Raw genomic sequence first — 18,678 nt, 5'->3', positions numbered from 1 at the left:
GACAGTGGGACTTGGAGGGAGGAGGTACCTTATTGGAAACAGGTTCTGAGGACAGAGTGCAAGGGGGAAGTTGGGACTGGACAAGGATTTGGGAAATTACGCATGAAAGTGATCATGAAGCAATAAGAGAGGGTTCTGAGCACGGTCTGTGGACAGAGTAGAACTTAGAGGGAGCCAGGTTTTGATTTAATGTAAGGTAGAATTTCCGAGTAGTTGGGTGGCAGGAAGAGTCGTTAGTAAGTCGGTGTAGTTGCAAGTCAAGCAGGGTTTCTATTGGACCCTGCGAAAAGAGATGATCATATGTTCCCTTGACGGCAGTACTGGCCCTGCCACCTGCAACCCTGGTGGGTATTGAGCTCATGCCAAAGTTTGTTTCTGTACCTCCCCCTGAGTGCCAAGAAGGTGGGGTTTTTCTTGTGTATTATTAAATCTCTAGTGCCTACTGCAGTTTTTCGAACATGACAGGCACACAACAGAATATTTAATAAATAACAAAAAGACAAAGACATGGACAGAGGCAGGACAACGAGACTGTTTCAACAAGGGTAGCAAAGGTGAAAAAGTCTTTTTGGGGGGCTCTGGTCTGTGGATAGAAAATCCAGTGCTTTGTACCTGGGAGGCTACATCAGAGTCTGTGGGTTGGGGGTGGTGATGCTAGGCAGCCAGAGATGTGACAGTCATCAGATGGGCTGGCGAGCTCCTAGATCAAGTACCACTTAGAGTCACTGTCTAAGGGAAGGTTGGGATATAGGTCCAGCTTCCTCCCCAGGTTCTGTGGGAGATAGCTCTCCATGCCAGGTAGCCTGGCTTTCCCCGTGCATGCCCATTTACCCTCCCCATTCTGGCCCATCTCGGGGAACACTGAAAGATTTAGTGGCTCTTGACACCTGAGTCTCCCCACCCCTGCCATTTTTAAAAGTTTTTTTTTTTTTTTTTTTTTTTCGGTATGCGGGCCTCTCACTGTTGTGGCCTCTCCCGTTGCGGAGCACAGGCTCCGGACGCACAGGCTCAGCGGCCATGGCTCACGGGCTTAGTTGCTCCGCGGCATGTGGGATCTTCCCGGACCAGGGCACGAACCCGTGTCTCCTGCATCGGCAGGCGGATTCTCAACCACTGCGCCACCAGGGAAGCCCTTAAAAGTTTTTAATTGTGGGAAAATACACATAACATAAAATTTGTTGTTTTAACCATTTTTAAGTGAATAATTCAGTAGTGTTAAATACATTCACGTATTTGTGCAACCAGCCTCCAGAACTCTTTATCTGTAGAACTGAAAATTTCTACCCATTTAATAAGGCCCCATGCCCCTTCCCCTGCCATTTTTGTTTACCATGTAAACATCCTCGGAATGATTCAGATTAACCCCCTGACTCTCCCCGTGTCTAAAGGATCCTCAAGGATGACATCTGTGAGCCGAGGGGTACACAGGAGTACTCTTCAAGTCATATCTACCCAGAACCTGGATGAGCCACCTCTGGGGTCCCCCAGAAAATAGGGTGAACCCTTTGGCTGCCAGTACATACCTGCTAGCTTGGCTGCCCACAGGGAGGGGAATGGAGAGGCCAGGTCCAGGGCTGGGCCAGCTCAATGGAGGTTAGTGATGGGTTGTCCTCCTGGCCTGAAGCCTTTTGTGTGAGGCTTTCTTACCTCTCTCCCTGGACCCTTCTGATTTTGTTAGGGCACTGTTTCCCTCCTCCAGGATTCCGATCTCCTGGACATCTGTAGGCCCCTTGGTTTGCACTTTGTTCCTTCCTGTCCCCCATCCTGTCACAGACGGCTTGAACTCCATGTGGGGACACCTGTGCTCAGGAACTCCTCCTGGGCTCGCAGCATTCCTGGCCTTCCGTTTGCCCCCAGACCTTTTAAAATATGGGCTCTGACTCTTGCCCTCAAGACCACTTTCTTCCACGTCTCCTGTCACTTCCACAGCCAGGTGGTTTTTCCTTGCTGGTCTGAATCAAGTTCAGAAATATCTTCCTTTTGGTCCCTCTTGCGCTTTTCGAGGGGTGACATTGTTGGCAAGGAAAGTCCAGAGTTTCTAAAGCTTTCTTTCTGGGTCTAGCTTCACCCGGTAAGGGTGACGCAGACGTTTGTAAATGCAGATCCGTCCCATGTCTTTTATCAGAGATTCACCATGAAAGTACACTCACTCCCCACGAAAGTGCAATCAGCTGGCTCTGCCCCCTGGTGCCCTGGGCTGCAGGGAGACGTACAGGTAGGCTACTGCTTGGCAGGTCCCTCACTGCACACTTCGCCTGCTTCCCGTCGGCCAACGAATGCACAGTGCCGAAGCAAAGAGCAAAGGATGGTAATCTTCCTGGTCTCAAAAATCCTATTATCTGCTTGTTGAAAACAGACCTACGCACGTGAAAAGATGACTACATATGCCAGGCAGTAAATGTAAAATGCCATCTGAGTTGAATGGACTACATATCCGACATGAGTTCAGAGGCAAAGGCCAGGATCACTTCCAGCTGTGGTGGTCAAGGCAGGCCTCCCGGAGGGAGACGCGTGTGCGAGCCTGTCCTGAAGGGCAGACTGACTGCCTTGGGACTGGCAGAGAGAAGGGGTGATGACTACAGACATGGGGGGCCACGCCCTCCAAAGGATGGACGAAGAAACATGTGCTTTTTAAATGCATTCTTTTGAAAGGTTTTACTTGTGCACTCTGCCTTTCTTATCAGGCTGAAGTAAAAGTGTGGTGTGCAGTGTCTGGGGGTGGGGGCTTGCTTGCCCGCTGGAAGAAACTGAAGCAGTGAACCTGAATGGATGTGAGGGAGGGTCTGGAATAAGCTGTTTCAAAGTTTCATGGTGGGTACGATAGTCAGAAACCTGCTACAGCTGAGTTCATAAATTTATTCCTGAACAAATAATGGTGGGTAAAATTAGCAGACATCTGGAAGAGGCACATATTTCAAAGTTATTTTGGTCTGATCTATAAAGCACACTATGAGGAAGACGATTGGTAGCTGGTCTTAATAAACAGTTACTGGGTTCTGCCTGCCTGAAATGCAAAACAGATGTATCTTTGTTCTTTTAAACTGACTTTGATGAATAAACTATATGTGACGTCAGGTCCAAGCTATTGGATGTCTGAGTCCTACTCAGAAATATTTTAGAATATAAAAAACTTTCCATGGTCGACACCGAGAGAACAAAGTGAATTCCAGCCACATTGCTGTTAGCGTTGAAGCAGGTTCAGAAATCCAGAGAGGGCTTCGTCCAACAACCTTTTGGTATTTGGGGGCATTGTTCCTCTCTGCTGCACCAAGGCACCCTCGCATTTCACAGCTGCGAGCTCTGAGGGAGTGTGGTTTTCAGCTGTCACTGCTGGGGCTTTTTGATGGTCATTATTGCTGTTTTGCTTGCTGGTACAAATGTTTCCTAAAAGAGCAAAATAGGATTCTGCAGCAGTGATCTAGTATCTGGAGACTGTGATGTTGCCACTTGCCCCTGTTTGTTTGGTTATGAATGATGCAGGATTTTTAATCATTAGCATCTTGGCTTTGCTGGGTGTTTTTGGCAGACGGACCCTCCAGCCAGCCCTGTGCTGTGCTCTGTGCATCAGGAAACCAGCTCACTCTGCAGGTGTTTCATCCATAAACAAGCATCAGCCACGGGCTCCTCTTTCTTTTTACGGAAACCCTTTGGAATTTAACTTTCAGATACAAATACTTGGAGCAGTTGGCAGCTGAGGCGCATGAGAAGGAACTGAGAAGCCGGAGTGTGAGCCGGGGCAGAGCTGACCTCTCCTTGGACCTGACCTCACCGGCAGCCCCTGCCTCACCCGCCCCCCTGAGCCGTTGCCCTTCATCTCTAGACTCACAAGAGGCTCTCACGGTATCATCTTCCTCCCCAGGAACAGCTCAGCATCCCCAAGGTGAGTGCAGGGTAGAGGGGAACTGATGAGTTCATTAACATCAGACAGGCTTCTTCTGGGCAGTAGTAACCATTCCTACATGCAAACTCATACTGAGAGGCAACTAATGGGAGGTTTTGGGGGTGACTGTGACCTGAGCTGTCCCTAATAACTAGGGGTCTGCAGAGCCACTTACTAAAGCAAAATTATTTATTGTAAAGATTGCAACGTGTGATCATTGAAAAGGGAGAATGCCAAAAATAAGACCTACTTTGACATTTAAGCCTAATTCACATGGTAATAAGTTAGGATTAATTTATTACTCTAATTTGCATGTTATTTATCTATTGGATCTGCCCGATAAAGTGACCCCTTTTAAATGTTTCTCCCATAAGAATTATTGGCCTGGTTTAAGTTAAACTGATGGAGGATAAAATTAATCAAAGTGAGCAAAGAAATGTGGTCCTCGTGAAAATAGAAGTTAAATATTGAAGAAGAAAAAATAGAATATAGTAAAGATGATTGGCACATGGTGTGGGGTGGGTGTAGATGCCTTTGTGCAGTCAGACAGGCTCTCCCTGGAGAAAGTCCCTCTCGTCTTAGCTTATCTGGAAAAAAACAATGATACTGTACGCTGCAGCCTTGGAGCATCAGCAGTTTTCCTGATGGCTCTGCGAATTGTGGGTCCGTTTTCTTTCACATTATCGAGGAGGATGGTTCTCGGCTACAGGCACCTAACACTGCATGTTGACTAACCCTGCAGCCAGAACTGTTTGGTTTAATTGAGTGTTATGGCTTGCAGCCTGATGTAGACTTAGCCAACTGAAGACAACAGAGACACTAAACTTTTAACTCTATGAGGGTTGACTAAATATGGCGTAAAGTCTAATTTAAACAAGGCAGGACTCCATGACCTCAGCAGAACTGGATGTAATGGAATAATCTTGTCTGTCCAATTCTTTGCTGGCTCGCTGAGCCTCAGGGCTCAATCTGCTTGAGCAGGCTGGTTGCACCCCAGCTTCCCATCACATCCAGTCACTCCTGGTCCCTGAGCCATGGAAGATTGTCCTGGGCAGATGGCTCAGTCATAATGAGTAATGTCAGTCTTAAAATATTAAGACTCTGTGAATCAGGAAAACAGACTGCTCTGTAACAGCAATATGCTTTCCCAACTCTGTCTGATATCACTGCTCTGTCTAAATTGTGGTATTTCCAGAGGCAATATAAAAAATATTCCCCTGCAAAGCTGTGGCTCAGGACTTAATCTTGGGACTTTTAACTCTAAGAGTTGTATCTGTAACACTTTACAGAATGGTTTTGTCCAAACTGTGAAGTACAGAATGGCCCCAAGCTGAGAAGGAATTGTCAGTATCTGTAAATATTGTTTGTCCTCAAGATTTTTAATCTGCTTGATGTTTGTGGCAAAAAGACACTTCCTCAAGCATTTTGTACAGTTATAGTCAAACTTGAGGCCATCCCATCCCATTAAAAAGACAATGTTTTAAAATTCAGTAAGAACACAGAAAATACTTATTTTGTGTATACATAATATGCATTTGGGGAAAATAAAGTTATTTCAGTATGCTTTCAGAGAGAGAAATAGCAAATGTCATTTTCCTTTACAGAGAAGGGATTAATAGAGACTAAGAAAATGTTTGACTGAAATCACACCATAAGTGGTATCTGCATCAGAAAAAGGAATACTGGGCTTCAATTTAGACATAATTACAAATTAATAAAATAGCATTGATGTTTGCTTTTTCCTTGGGGGGAGGGGGGAAGCAGTGGCTCTTGTAGAATCTAGAAGTGCTGTCCATCATATGTTAACTCATTATCATCCAAATCATTTGGAACCAGAAAGTATTCTAACACCTTGTCCTAATACATAACTGAATTATACAACTGGAAATTCTAAGGGTAGAAGAAGAAATGCTATAAGAGGATGCTGTCAAAGAGAACTGCTGAAGCTTCCTTCTGATTTGGAGCCTTTGCCCTTATGACTGAAGCCTTTCTGTATATATGACAGAAAGCTTTTTCTCAGCCTGGTTTGTTATTCTTGGAAGCATTCCGCCAGCTCCCAATTAATAGTCTAAACTTTTCCCATTTGCAAAGCTCAAAGTAATTTTTTGCTTATCCCTAATATTTAGAATATTCTAACAGCTGAAGGAAGAATACAAAATATAATCACACATCCAGATGTTTGTCCTGCACCAAACACCTGGCACGTGGTCCAAACGTGCCGGGGGTTGACTTGCTTTTTCACTCTTTATCCTTGTGGAGTCATATGCTAATAATTCATCTCACATTTTTGTAGTGCTCAGTGCCTGCCTTCCAAATGCTACTATTTAATACCTTGTGGTGCCTCTCAGTAAGTAGGGGAAATGCTATTATCGATGCTTTACTGAGGCTCAAATAGATGGAAGATGTGCTTCAGATCTTGTTGATGCCATGCTGAGAGTAAAACCACTGCTTTGACTTCCAACCAAGTCGTTTATCGGGGCATCATGGTGCCATGACATTTGTGGTGGTGCTCCCCTGAGTGCCATGCCATCCCCTTGCTGACCCTCTCCCCAGTATCTGTAAAAATTGTGATCTACATTTCAGAATTATATCTATTAAAAAAAAAGAGAGAGAGAAAGCAGGTGTTTGTTCCTGAATTATATATATACCTCAGGGTTAAAGGTCTCTTTGTGAGTGCTTACTTGGATTCTGGAGAACTTTTGATAGCAGAAGATAGGGAAACATTAAAGCTTTCTTTACCTTTTCTCTTACAAAATATATTTACAAAGAGGGGAGGGCTAATGGTAAAATACCTGTAGCATTATGTGCCATCTAGTGAGATCTTTCATCCAAAAACCTTCCCAGCTGTGACTTTTGGGTAAATTATACCAGTGCTCCCACCGTCAAGTCAGCGTGTGCTTGAATTATTTTTCACCTGGCCCTCTTGGGGGTCACAGCACGCGTTTGTCCCAGTGGTGCCTAAGCTTGGTGGTGACAGTCTGAATATTTTTCCTTTGTGTGAAACTATCAGGCCCAAGTGATGAACAAACATCTACATGTCTTCTCATTTTCACTGTGCTCTAATTAACTGAGACAGTTAGCCCCCATTTTAGGTAAACATGGAAGGGCCTCGCTCTTCATCCATTGCTTTAATTACCCTTTCCTTATTTTCACTGAGCCCTGGTGGTATCCATCAGAATTTCTATAATAAGTTTACTTCCTATTATTTTAAGAAACTTATAGATGACTCTGGAAACAAGTTATTCTCACTAGTTAGAGAAAAAGGAACAGTGTTCTTATTGGGCTAGAGTTCTTCGATGTGACTCCTGAGGAGGTTATTCTGAGGATTAAAGATCATGATAATCTCTGGACCCACAATGAAGTCAATACAGCAAGGTAACCTATCATGCCAGTGGGTGTCAGATCTAGGTAACCTATATTGTGGAAACAAAGTGGAGAAAACCAGTCATCTCAAAACCAGGTTGAAGATGGTCCCTGCAGGGTGTCTCAAGGTTGAACTGCCTTCTGTGGAGGCTAGAACTGTGTTTTTTCCAGGCTCCCTGGCTTGCATACCTGAGTCCCTCCTGAGGCTAAATGGAGAGAAATGACCATTTCCCAGTAAAAGAAGCTGCTGCCAAGAGTTTACAAGGTGCTTTCACTCACTGATATAGCTATGAAAGCATACATAATGGCTAGATTATTTTTCTTTTTTTTTTTTTTTTTTTTGCGGTACGTGGGCCTCTCACTGTTGTGGCCTCTCCCGTTGTGGAGCACAGGCTCCGGACGTGAAGGCTCAGTGGCCATGGCTCACGGGCCCAGCCGCTCCGCGGCATGTGGGATCTTCCTGGACCGGGGCACGAACCCGTGTCCCCTGCATGGGCAGGCAGACTCTCAACCACTGTGCCACCAGGGAAGCCCTATTTTTTCTTATTTTTAGCTCAATACTCTCTATTTTGCACACAGAAATAATATGTTAGAGATGCGTTTAAAATTTTTACCGTACTCTATTAATTTTATGTCAAGGATAAATATGCTCAACAGTGATTTTTTTCTACCTGTAATCAATTCCTAGATATTTCCAAATATCTCATTGTTTGGCCCTGGAGATATAAAATATGGCTTATATGGCCATGGCCTATTCACCAGCATTCAGCTGGAGGCACTTACAGAAATTATGGACATGGTATACTAATATTTTCTCTCACAGATCCAAACATTTAAAGTACTGGTAAATATGATAATTCCTCTAGTTTCCTGATCTTAACACCTGGAAATAAAATACAGACATATAGTTATCAGTTCATTTAAATGAATAATCATTTTTCATCATTTTCATTTGTCATCATGGCTGTTGTCATTGTTATCAGTCATTGACTGAGCATCTTTGTCACCTTCATTGTGTAACATATTTTCAGTTTCCTTCAGGTATAGAGACACTCTCCTAGGTTACCCAGTCCACATGGCAGAAATCAGAAACGTCTGGCATCCTATTTCCAAAGGGCATGATAGCAATGGAATATCGTCAATCATCAGCCTAATGCATGCTGGTCCCCTTGCATAAAGCTTTTGGACACCTCCAGTCTAGTATTTCATGAATTGGCAGGCAACTAGATTCCTTGTGGTTCTATGACTCAGGGCTGCCCCAGCTCCCCATAACTCACCTGACTGCTGCTACTTAATGCCATTTGATCAGTGAGACAGAATCTCTTAGGAACTCAACCCAAAGCCAAGGCCTTGTCTGCAAAACCTGCTGTGGAACTTTTTTGAGAGCCTTCACGAATCATTGGGTTTTTCTGCTTGCCATTTCTCTGTCTCTAAGAAATGGAAAAAGGCAAAAACTTTCCCTTTTTTCCTCCTACAGAGAACGACAGTTGCCTGCAATGTGTTTTCTTGTACCAAATTTTAAAACATTAAATAGTCTTGAGTTTTTTTAAAGCAAAGTATAAATCTTACTGAAGTATACTTAAGAAAAGATAAGGCACAGAATGGCATTGGGAAAGTGTTTTTTTTTAATTTTTAAATTTTATTTTATTTTTTTTATTCAGCAGGTTCTTATTAGTCATCAATTTTATACACATCAGTGTATGCATGTCAATCCCAATTGCCCAATTCATCACACCAACACCAACATCCCCCGCCGCTTTCCCCCCTTGGTGTCCATACGTTTGTTCTCTACATCTGTGTCTCTATTTCTGCCCTGCAAGCCGGTTCATCTGTACCATTTTTCTAGGTTCCACATATATGAGTTAATATACGATATTTGTTTTTCTCTTTCTGACTTACTTCACTCTGTATGACAGTCTCTAGATCCATCCACGTCTCAACAAGTGACCCAATTTCGTTCCTTTTTATGACTAATATTCCATTATATATATGTACCACATCTTCTTTATCCATTCGTCTGTCGATGGGCATTTAGTTTGCTTCCATGACCTGGCTATTGTAAATAGTGCTGCAGTGAACATTCGGGTGCATGTGTCTTTTTGAATTGTGGTTTTCTCTGGATATATGCCCAGTACTGGGATTGCTGGATCATATGGTAATTCTATTTTTCGTTTTTTAAGGAAGCTCCATACTGTCTTCCATAGTGGCTGTATCAGTTTACATTCCCACCAATAGTGAAAGAGGGTTCCCTTTTCTCTACACCCTCTCCAGCATTTGTTGTTTATAGATTTTCTGATGAAGCTCATTCTAACTGCTGTGAGGTGATACCTCACTGGAGTTTTGATTTGCATTTCTCAATAATTAGTGATGTTGAGCAGCTTTTCATGTGCTTCTTGGCCATCTGTATGTATTCTTTGGAAAAATGTCTATTTAGGTCTTCTGCCCATTTTTGGATTGGGTTGTTAGTTTTTTTAATATTGAGCTGCATGAGCTGTTTAGATATTTTGGAGATTAATCTTTTGTCCGTTGATTCGTTTGCAAATATTTTCTCCCATTCTGGGGTTGTCTTCATCTTGTTTATGGTTTCCTTTGCTGTGCAAAAGCTTTTAAGTTTCATTAGGTCCCATTTGTTTATTTTTGTTTTTATTTCCATTACTCTAGGAGGTGGATCAAAAAAGATCTTGCTGTGATTTATGTCAAAGAGTGTTCTGCCTATGTTTTTCCTCTAAGAGTCTTATAGTGTCTGGTCTTACATTTAGGTCTCTAATCCGTTTTGAGTTTATGTTTGTGTATGGTGTTAGGGAGTGTTCTAATTTCATTCTTACATATAGCTGTCCAGTTTTCTCAGCACCACTTATTGAAGAGACTGTCTTTTCTCCATTGTATATCCTTGTCTCTGTTGTCATAGATTAGTTGACCAGAGGTGCATGGGTTTATCTCTGGGCTTTCTATCCTGTTCCATTGATCTATATTTCTGTTGTCATGCCAGTACCATACTGTCTTGATTACTGTAGCTTTGTAGTATAGTCTGAAGTCAGGGAGTCTGATTCCTCCAGCTCCATTTTTTTCCCTCAAGACTGTTTTGGCTCTTCAGGGTCTTTTGTGTCTCCATACAAATTTTAAGATTTAGTTTGTTCTAGTTCTGTAAAAAAATGCCATTGGTAATTTGATAGGGAAAGCATTGAATCTCTATATTGCTTTGGGTAGTGTAGTTATTTTCACAATATTGATTCTTCCAATCCAAGAACATGGTATATCTCTCCATCTGTTGGTATCATCTTTAATTTCTTTCATCAGTGTCTTATAGTTTTCTGCATACAGGTCTTTTGTCTCCCTAGGAATGTTTATTCCTAGGTATTTTATTCTTTTTGTTGCAATGGTAAATGGGAGTGTTTCCTTAATTTCTCTTTCAGATTTTTCATCATTAGTGTATAGGAATGCAAGAGATTTCTGTACATTAATTTTGTATCCTGCAACTTTACCAAATTCATTGATTAGCTCTAGTAGTTTTCTGGTGGCATCTTTAGGATTCTCTATGTATAGTATCATGTCATCTGCAAACAGTTACAGTTTTATTTCTTCTTTTCCAATTTGTATTCCTTTTATTTCTTTTTCTTCTCTGATTGCTGTGGCTAGGACTTCCAAAACTATGTTGAATAATAGTGGTGAGAGTGGACATCCTTGTCTTGTTTCTGATCTTAGAGGAAATGCTTTCAGTTTTTCACCATTGAGAATGATCTTTGCTGTGGGTTTGTCATATATGGCCTTTATTATGTTGAAGTAGGTTCCCTCTATGCCCACTTTCTGGAGAGTTTTTATCATAAGTGGGTGTTGAAGTTTGTCAAAAGCTTTTTCTGCATCTATTGAGATGATCATATGGTTTTTATTCTTCAATTTGTTAATATAGTGTATCACATTGATTGATTTGCATATATTGAAGAATCTTTGCATCCCTGGATAAATCCCACTTGATCATGGTGTATGATACTTTTAATGTGTTGTTGGACTCTGTTTGCTAGTGTTTTGTTGAGGATTTTTGCATCTATATTAATCAGTGATATTGTTCTGTAATTTTCTTTTTTTGAAGTATCTTTGTCTGGTTTTGGTATCAGGGTGATGGTGGCCTCTTAGAATGAATTTGGGAGTGTTTCTTCCTCTGCAATTTTTTGGAAGAGTTTGAGGAGGATGGGTGTTAACTCTTCTCTAAATGTTTCTTAGAATTCACCTGTGAAGCCATCTGCTTCTGGAGGTTTGTTTGTTGGAAGATTTTTAATCACAGTTTCAATTTCATTAATTGTTATTGGTCTGTTCATATTTTCTATTTCTTTCTGGTTCAGTCTTGGAAGGTTATACCTTTCTAAGAATTTGTCCATTTCTTCCAGGTCGTCCATTTTATTGGCATAGCATTGCTGGTAGTAGTCTCTTAGGATGCTTTGTATTTCTGTGGTGTCTGTTGTAACTTCTCTTTTTTCATTTCTAGTTTTATTGATTTGAGTCCTCTCCCTCTTTTTCTTGATGTCTTGTTAATAGTTTATCCATTTTGTTCATCTTCTCAAAGAACCAGCTTTTAGTTTCATTGATCTTTGCTATTGTTTTCTTTGTTTCTATTTCTTTTATCTCTGCTCTGATCTTTCTGATTTCTTTCCTTCTGCTAACTTTGGGTTTTATTTGTTATTCTTTCTCTAGTTCCTTTAGGTATAAGGTTAGATTGTTTATTTGGGATTTTTCTTCTTTCTTGAGGTAGGCTTGTATAGCTATAAACTTCCCTCTTAGAACTGCTTTTGCTGCATCCCATAGGTTTTGCATTGTTTTTTGTTGTTGTTGTTTGTTTGTTTTCTGTACGTGGGCCTCTCACTGTCGTGGCCTCTCCCGTTGTGGAGCACAGGCTCCAGACGCGCAGGCTCAGCGGCCATGGCTCACAGGCCCAGCCGCTCCACAGCATGTGGGATCTTTCCGGACCGGGGCACGAATCTGTATCCCCTGCACTGGCAGGAGGACTCTCAACCACTGCGCCACCAGGGAAGCCCATCCCATAGGTTTTGGATTGTCATGTTTTCATTGTCATTTGTCTCTAGGTATTTTTTGATTTCCTCTTTGATTTCTTCAGTGATCTCTTGGTTATTTAGTAACGTAGTGTTTAACCTCCATGTGTTTGTGTGTTTTTTACGTTTTTTCCCTGTAATTCATTTCTAATGTCAGAGCATTGTGGGCATAAAAGATCCTTGATAGGATTTTAATTTTCTTAAATTTACTGAGGCTTGATTTGTGACCCAAGATGTGATCTATCCTGGAGAATGTTCCGTGTGCACTTGAGAAGAAAGTGTAATCTGCTGTTTTTGGATGGAATGTCCTATAAATATCAGTTACATCTATCTGATCTACTGTGTCATTTCAAGCTTCTGTTTCCTTATTTAGTTTCATTTTGGATGATCTGTCCATTGGTGTAAGTGAGGTGCTAAAGTCCCCCACTATTATTGTATTACTGTTGATTTCCTCTTTTATAGCTGTTAGCAGTTGCCTTATGTATTGAGGTGCTCCTATGTTGGGTGCATATATATTTATAATTGTTATATCTTCTTCTTGGATTGATCCCTTGATTATTATGTAGTGTCCTTCCTTGTCTCTTATAACATTCTTTATTTTAAACTCTATTTTATCTGATATGAGGATTGCTACTCCAGCTTTCTTTTGATTTCCATTTGCGTGGAATATCTTTTTCCATCCCCTCACTTTCAGTCTGTATGTGTCCCTAGGTCTGAAGTGGGTCTCTTGTAGACAGCAGATATATGGGTCTTGTTTTTGTATCCATTCAGCGAGCCTGTGTTTTTTGGTTAGAGCATTTAATCCATTCATGTTTAAGGTAATTATTGATATGTATGTTCCTGTGAGCATTTTCTTCATTGTTTTGCGTTTGTTTTTGTAGGTCCTTACCTTCTCTTATGTTTCCCACTTAGAGAAGTTCCTTTAGCATTTGTTGTAGAGCTGGTTTGGTGGTGCTGAATTCTCTTTGCTTTTGCTTGTCTGTAAAGCTTCTGATTTCTCTGTCAAATTTGAATGAGATCCTTGCCAGTTAGAGTAATCTTGGTTGTAGATTCTTCCCTTTCATCACTTTAAGTATATCATGCCACTCCCTTCTGGCTTATAGAGTTTCTGCTGAGAAATCAGCTGTTAGCCTTATGGGAGTTCTCTTGTATGTTATTTGTCATTTTTCCCTTGCTGCTTTCAATAATTTTTCTTTGTCTTTAATTTTTGCTAATTTGATTACTGTGTGTCTTGGTGTGTTTCTCCTTTGGCTTATCCTGTATGGGACTTGCTGCACTTCCTGGACTTGGGTGGCTATTTCCTTTCTCCTGTTAGGGAAATTGTCGACTATAATCTCTGTAAATATTTTCTCCTGCCCTTTCTCTCTCTCTTCTCCTTCTGGGACCCCTATAATGTGAATGTTGTTGCATTTAATGTTGTCCCAGAGGTCTCTTAGTCTGTCTTCATTTCTTTTCATTCTTCTTTCTTTATTCTGTTCCACAACAGTGAGTTCCACCCTTCTGTCTTCTAGGTCACTTATCCGTTCTTCTGCCTCAGTTATTCTGCTATTGATTCCTTCTAGTATAGTTTTCATTTCAGTTATTGTATCGTTCATCTCTGTTTGTTTGTTCTTTAATTCTTCTAGGTCTTTGTTAAACATTTCTTGCATCTTCTTTATCTTTGCCTCCATTCTTTTTTGAGGTCCTGGATCGTCTTCACCATCATTATTCTGAATTGTTTTTCTGGAAGGTTGCCTATCTCCATTTCATTTAGTTGTTTTTCTGGGGTTTTATCTTGTTTCTTCATCTGGTAAATAGCCCTCTGCCTTATCATCTTGTCCGTCTTTCTGTGAATGTGGTTTTTGTTCTTCAGGCTGCAGGACTGTAGTTCTTCTTACTGGGAAAGTTTTAAAAGAAGGATATTATATGATCAGCATGGAAATTTCATAGATGGCAAATAGGCATCAAAATCTGTGAAAGGTCTGAGACTTTACCCTACTTATAAGCTAGTAATTTAGCGTGCTGTTATCTCATGGATGTTGGCAGAAGGCACGAAATCCTGGGTCAGAAACAAAGGACTTTATTACTCATAGCAATAGTAGTAGCCAAAATATCAGCATTTGTGCCATTTGTCCAAGCCCCAGTTTCCACAAGGTGATGTGAATAAACCCAAGTGATACCTGCACACACACTGAGTGGAACCCTGAATTTAAGGACCTCAAATCTTATATTGGGCAGTAAGCATGACTTCCTTTTGTCCCAGAGGGAAACATGATCTTGATCACAGTGTGCAATAAACCAGGCAGTAGCTAGCTCCAGAGGCAGACTCTGTCTCTGTCTTGCAAGGCTATTTGCTATGCACACATCCTTAGAAAGATAGTCCAGAACAAAGGCTTTCAATGCGTCAGCTTGTAAGACCCCAGAAACATGAGAGACCCATGGAGAATAATTTCCAACTTTTGGGTTATAATGGTTTTCAACCAACCTTTACAATCAGATTTTTATCCTAAGATATGTTGAATGTAAACAATAAATTCAAGTTTTAAACAGCCATTACCTTGTTTGTTCTTATTTGACAAAAAGTAAGAGCATCAGGAGCTGTAAAACCCAGTCTGGAGCAGGCACTGTCTGCATCTGGAGGTGCTACCGGGGAATCTAAAAGGACATCAGTGCCTTTCACCCCAGGTAAAAGCCTTGGGTAAATGCTTCCAGGTATAGTCAGAAGGCCCTCCACTGGTAGGGACAGTGAACATTCTTAAGTCAGTGTGGTACTTCAAATTTCCAGAGTCTTGGAAATAGCAAAGAAGAATAACTCTCAGGTTTCTTCTAGCATCTTCATCTGTGCTTGACCTGTACTCTGCCATCTCCACCACTCCTCTTTTCCCCCCAGCACCTCTGCCTCCCCCACACGCCTGTCTTTCCCTGAACCACTCCCATAAAGCATTTGTACAGAATGATACAGTGCTGGCAGTGTGGCAAGATAATCAAACATTGGTTTTCCAGTCCCTAAAAGTGTGCTTTTTCAAGAGAATTCCTGGATTCAGTGAATCTTTAGAGCTTTCCAAAGCTATAATGTCTTGTGAAGAAGCTGCCTCCACTAGGTACTTTGGGAAGTTCCAGTAGCTTTTTGTTGACTTTCTAGATCCAGCAGCTCTGTATCCTTGTGTGTCTTCTAGATAATCTCTAGACTCAACATGTTATCAGGCTTTCATGTCTTCTACTTCTGTCATCATTGTTTTCTCATCATTTTGTCTCAACCTTTCTCAGCATTTTTTTTCAATCTTCTTACTGACTCTTCTTCTAGCTGCCCTCTAAGTGTCAGATTTGTCCAATATTCCTTCCCCAGCAACCCCCTATCTTCATGCCACACCCTCTGGCTGCACCTCCACATCCCCATCTGTGAATTTTTAACTACCTACCAAGTGCTGAAAACCGCCAGGTCTGCATCTCCAGCTGTGGCCTTCTTGAGCTCAGGACACATGTATCCAGCCTTCTTAGGCATCGCCATCTGAATGCTCCTTAGACACTTCAGACTTACCAAGTGCCAGTCAAGGGCTTTTCGATGGGAGATGTCACTCATCTCTCACCCATGAAACCCCTACTGCCAAACCTGCTCATACCTCCTAGTCCTCATCTGGTTAAGACCATTTCTCCTGGCCTAGTTATTTAAATTGGAAGCAGACATGTAACTTTGCCTCCCCCCTCAATGCTCACCCCTACATCAAGTCAATCACCAAATGTTTATGTTCTCCTTTCTCTCAAATCAGCCCTCTCCCATGCCTCCCCATTGTCAATGCCTTAGTCCTGATCTTAACCATCTCTGATCTGGACCATTTCAGTAGCTTCTACTATATCTCACCTCTTCCGGGTTCTTCTTACAGCCCAGCCAAAAATTTAAAAAGTATCATGTCTATATCTTGTTTTTAAAATCCTCTAGTGGCTCTCCATCATCTACAATGTGAAGGTAAGATCTTGATTGGCACTCAAGACTCTTGGTTATCCAATCCTACAGCCAGTCTCTTACCACCATAATCACCTCTACATGTTATTGTCCATCAGGACCAAACCACCCTCAGTCATGGAAAAGTGCTCTATTCTCTCAGGCATGCATGTGTACTTGAGTGCCTTCACCCATGGGGTGCCCACTGGACTTTTATCCATCTAGTTGAAGCATCTTCTCTAAAGCCTCTTTGAGCCCTCTCTTGTGTTTTCCTTACATCTTGTGCATGCCTGGGATATAGGACTTATTTTACTGTATACACAACAAGTGGTCTTCTCTCCGTTGTGTGCTTCTCAGAGGAGGGCTAGTGCCTGTACTCACCTTTGTTATCTTCCAGTGCTTGAAGCAGAATAAGTCTTCAGGAAATGTTTTATGAGCTAATAAATGAAAGAAAGTAAGCAAGTACATTAATCTACAGAGATAGCTGTTTCCTCTGTATGCAGAAATTTATCGCATGGACCATGATGGAGGGCACATCTTTGACTATATAGGCCCCTCTGTAAAGACTGAAGAAATGTTGGTGGCCTAATGTAGACAGAGAACTCGGGCAGAAAGTCAACAAAATGTACGTAGACCATTTCTTTCTCAGGATCTAACTCTAAAAGAGGGAGAAAATTCAGAGGATGACTCTTGACAAATTGACAATTAAGATATTCCTTCAACTACCTTTAAAAATACTCCTTATTTTAAGTGAATTTTTCTCCATTTCTTTGTGAATAAATTTGCTAACATGTGCAAATAAACTGAATTACTGGCTAAGTGGAAAGCCACATCCATTAGTGACTAGATGTAAGTGAGGAAGGGTCAACTTTTAGGCATGAGAATTTGAAAGTGGGATTTCTAGTCATACCCCAATTACAGGTCAGCTGGCTCTGCTTAGGCTTGGTCAGACTCTACTGGCAGGAAGAGCTAACATTTTCTTTAGATATTAATTGTTTTGATCTTATAATATCTCTTGGATATTACCTAAGAGGCTACTTTAACCTGAAAAATATTTTAGGGAAGATATTTTTTCTCATCTGACTTCCTTGTGCCTAGCACAAGGCCTGATGCCTGGGAGGTCTCAGTAAGTATTTATAGGATGAATGAGTGTTGCTACTAATCACATTAGAACATCTCATTAAGAGTAGCTACATCCTGGTAAGCCTGAATTAGCCAAAAACTTCAAGTTTGATCACTCTTTTGCTTGCTGTTATTATTCAGGACCATCCATTTTAATGCTAGTGTATGTCTTCCAAAATAGCAGTTTGGGTTTTGATGTCACTGCTGTTTCTGCCTGGGACTTGACAGGAGCTAGGGGTGCTGTTGAAATGCATTGCCAGTTTGGAATTAGACAGTGCCTTCATCCTTGAGGAAGGGCTTGTCTTTCTATTTGCTCTTGTAAGGAAATGGGCATGTCATTAACCGAGGAGCTTCTCCAGCCCTACTGGGAATGGAAGGATGAACGCATATTGGAGTCTATCCTTGTTTGACACTGAACCAAGACAAGGCCTATCTATCTGACTTTAGAAGAAGAATTTAAATAAGCTCAAAGGACGTCTTTATAACTGTGGGTTGATGTTTGGGGTCATATGGTTTGAGTTCAAGGTAACAACAGGCAATAAATGATATGGTCATCTTAAATTGCTTTTCATTTTCTGTTTCTAGTGTAAAATAGAATCTATATATTAATCAATATTACAATAATTGGACCTGAAACTGGCTTCTCTTTTTGTCCTATATGATATTACAGTAGAGTTATATCATATACATGTTTAACCAAGTGAAGTTAATCAAGAGCATAATCTGAGGGGCAAAAGGGGGGAGTGAAAATTACAATTTAAATAGTGCTTGTAATCCTGCTTAATATACAACTCAGGTGTGTGTCCCCAGGTGAGCACAACATGAGGGCCATGGATCTGTTTTTTTCTTGAGCCATTCCTGACTCTCATGTGCGTCTTGTCATTTGAACAACTTGCTGCACCCAGTGTGATTTAAGAGTTTAAGGACCTGTATTTGGAGATAACATGGCCCGTGACTATAAGCCCAGGACTTCTTACACCGTTGCACTGAAGCTCAGTGAAAACCTGGATTGTCAGAACTCTTAGGGTGGGTGTGGGATCCTACAAGGTGGCATCTTCCAAAAGGACTTTTGAAGGTAATTTTGACCATATATGGTTTTCATCTTAAGAGGTGGCTTAGGCCTGAACCTGTTTGGAGGATCTAGCTCTAATTTTGAGACAGAGCTGGGCTTAATTTTAAAGGCATACAAACTCATTAGACCCATGAATCAGTATTTTGCAGGTAGTGTCTTTTTGGAAAGCTGAAGTAGGCTGAATTTGTGCCCATCCTAATGAAACTATTCCTGTAGAGCAGTGATTCTCAACCAGGAGTGATTTTTTTGCTCCCAGGGGACATTTGGTAGCATCTGAAGA

The 18,678-nt window shown here is 41.4% G+C and overlaps 1 protein-coding gene across 7 annotated transcripts in view; it reads left to right on the top strand.

Moving 5' to 3' along the window:
• Positions 1-18,678, top strand: part of FHOD3 (formin homology 2 domain containing 3) — a 507,955-nt gene that overhangs the window by 399,036 nt on the left and 90,241 nt on the right. For all 7 annotated transcript variants that reach the window (XM_059041316.2, XM_067016011.1, XM_067016010.1 and 4 more), the window contains one exon: positions 3,666-3,880. In XM_059041316.2, coding sequence (XP_058897299.1) covers positions 3,666-3,880 — 215 coding nt within the window. The remainder of the gene's footprint in view (positions 1-3,665; positions 3,881-18,678) is intronic.

This window comes from Kogia breviceps, chromosome 15 (assembly GCF_026419965.1).
Source record: "Kogia breviceps isolate mKogBre1 chromosome 15, mKogBre1 haplotype 1, whole genome shotgun sequence".
Taxonomy (NCBI): Eukaryota; Metazoa; Chordata; class Mammalia; order Artiodactyla; family Physeteridae; genus Kogia; species Kogia breviceps.
Note: the sequence above shows the minus strand (reverse complement) of the source record. Positions and strands in the feature narration are given on the sequence as shown.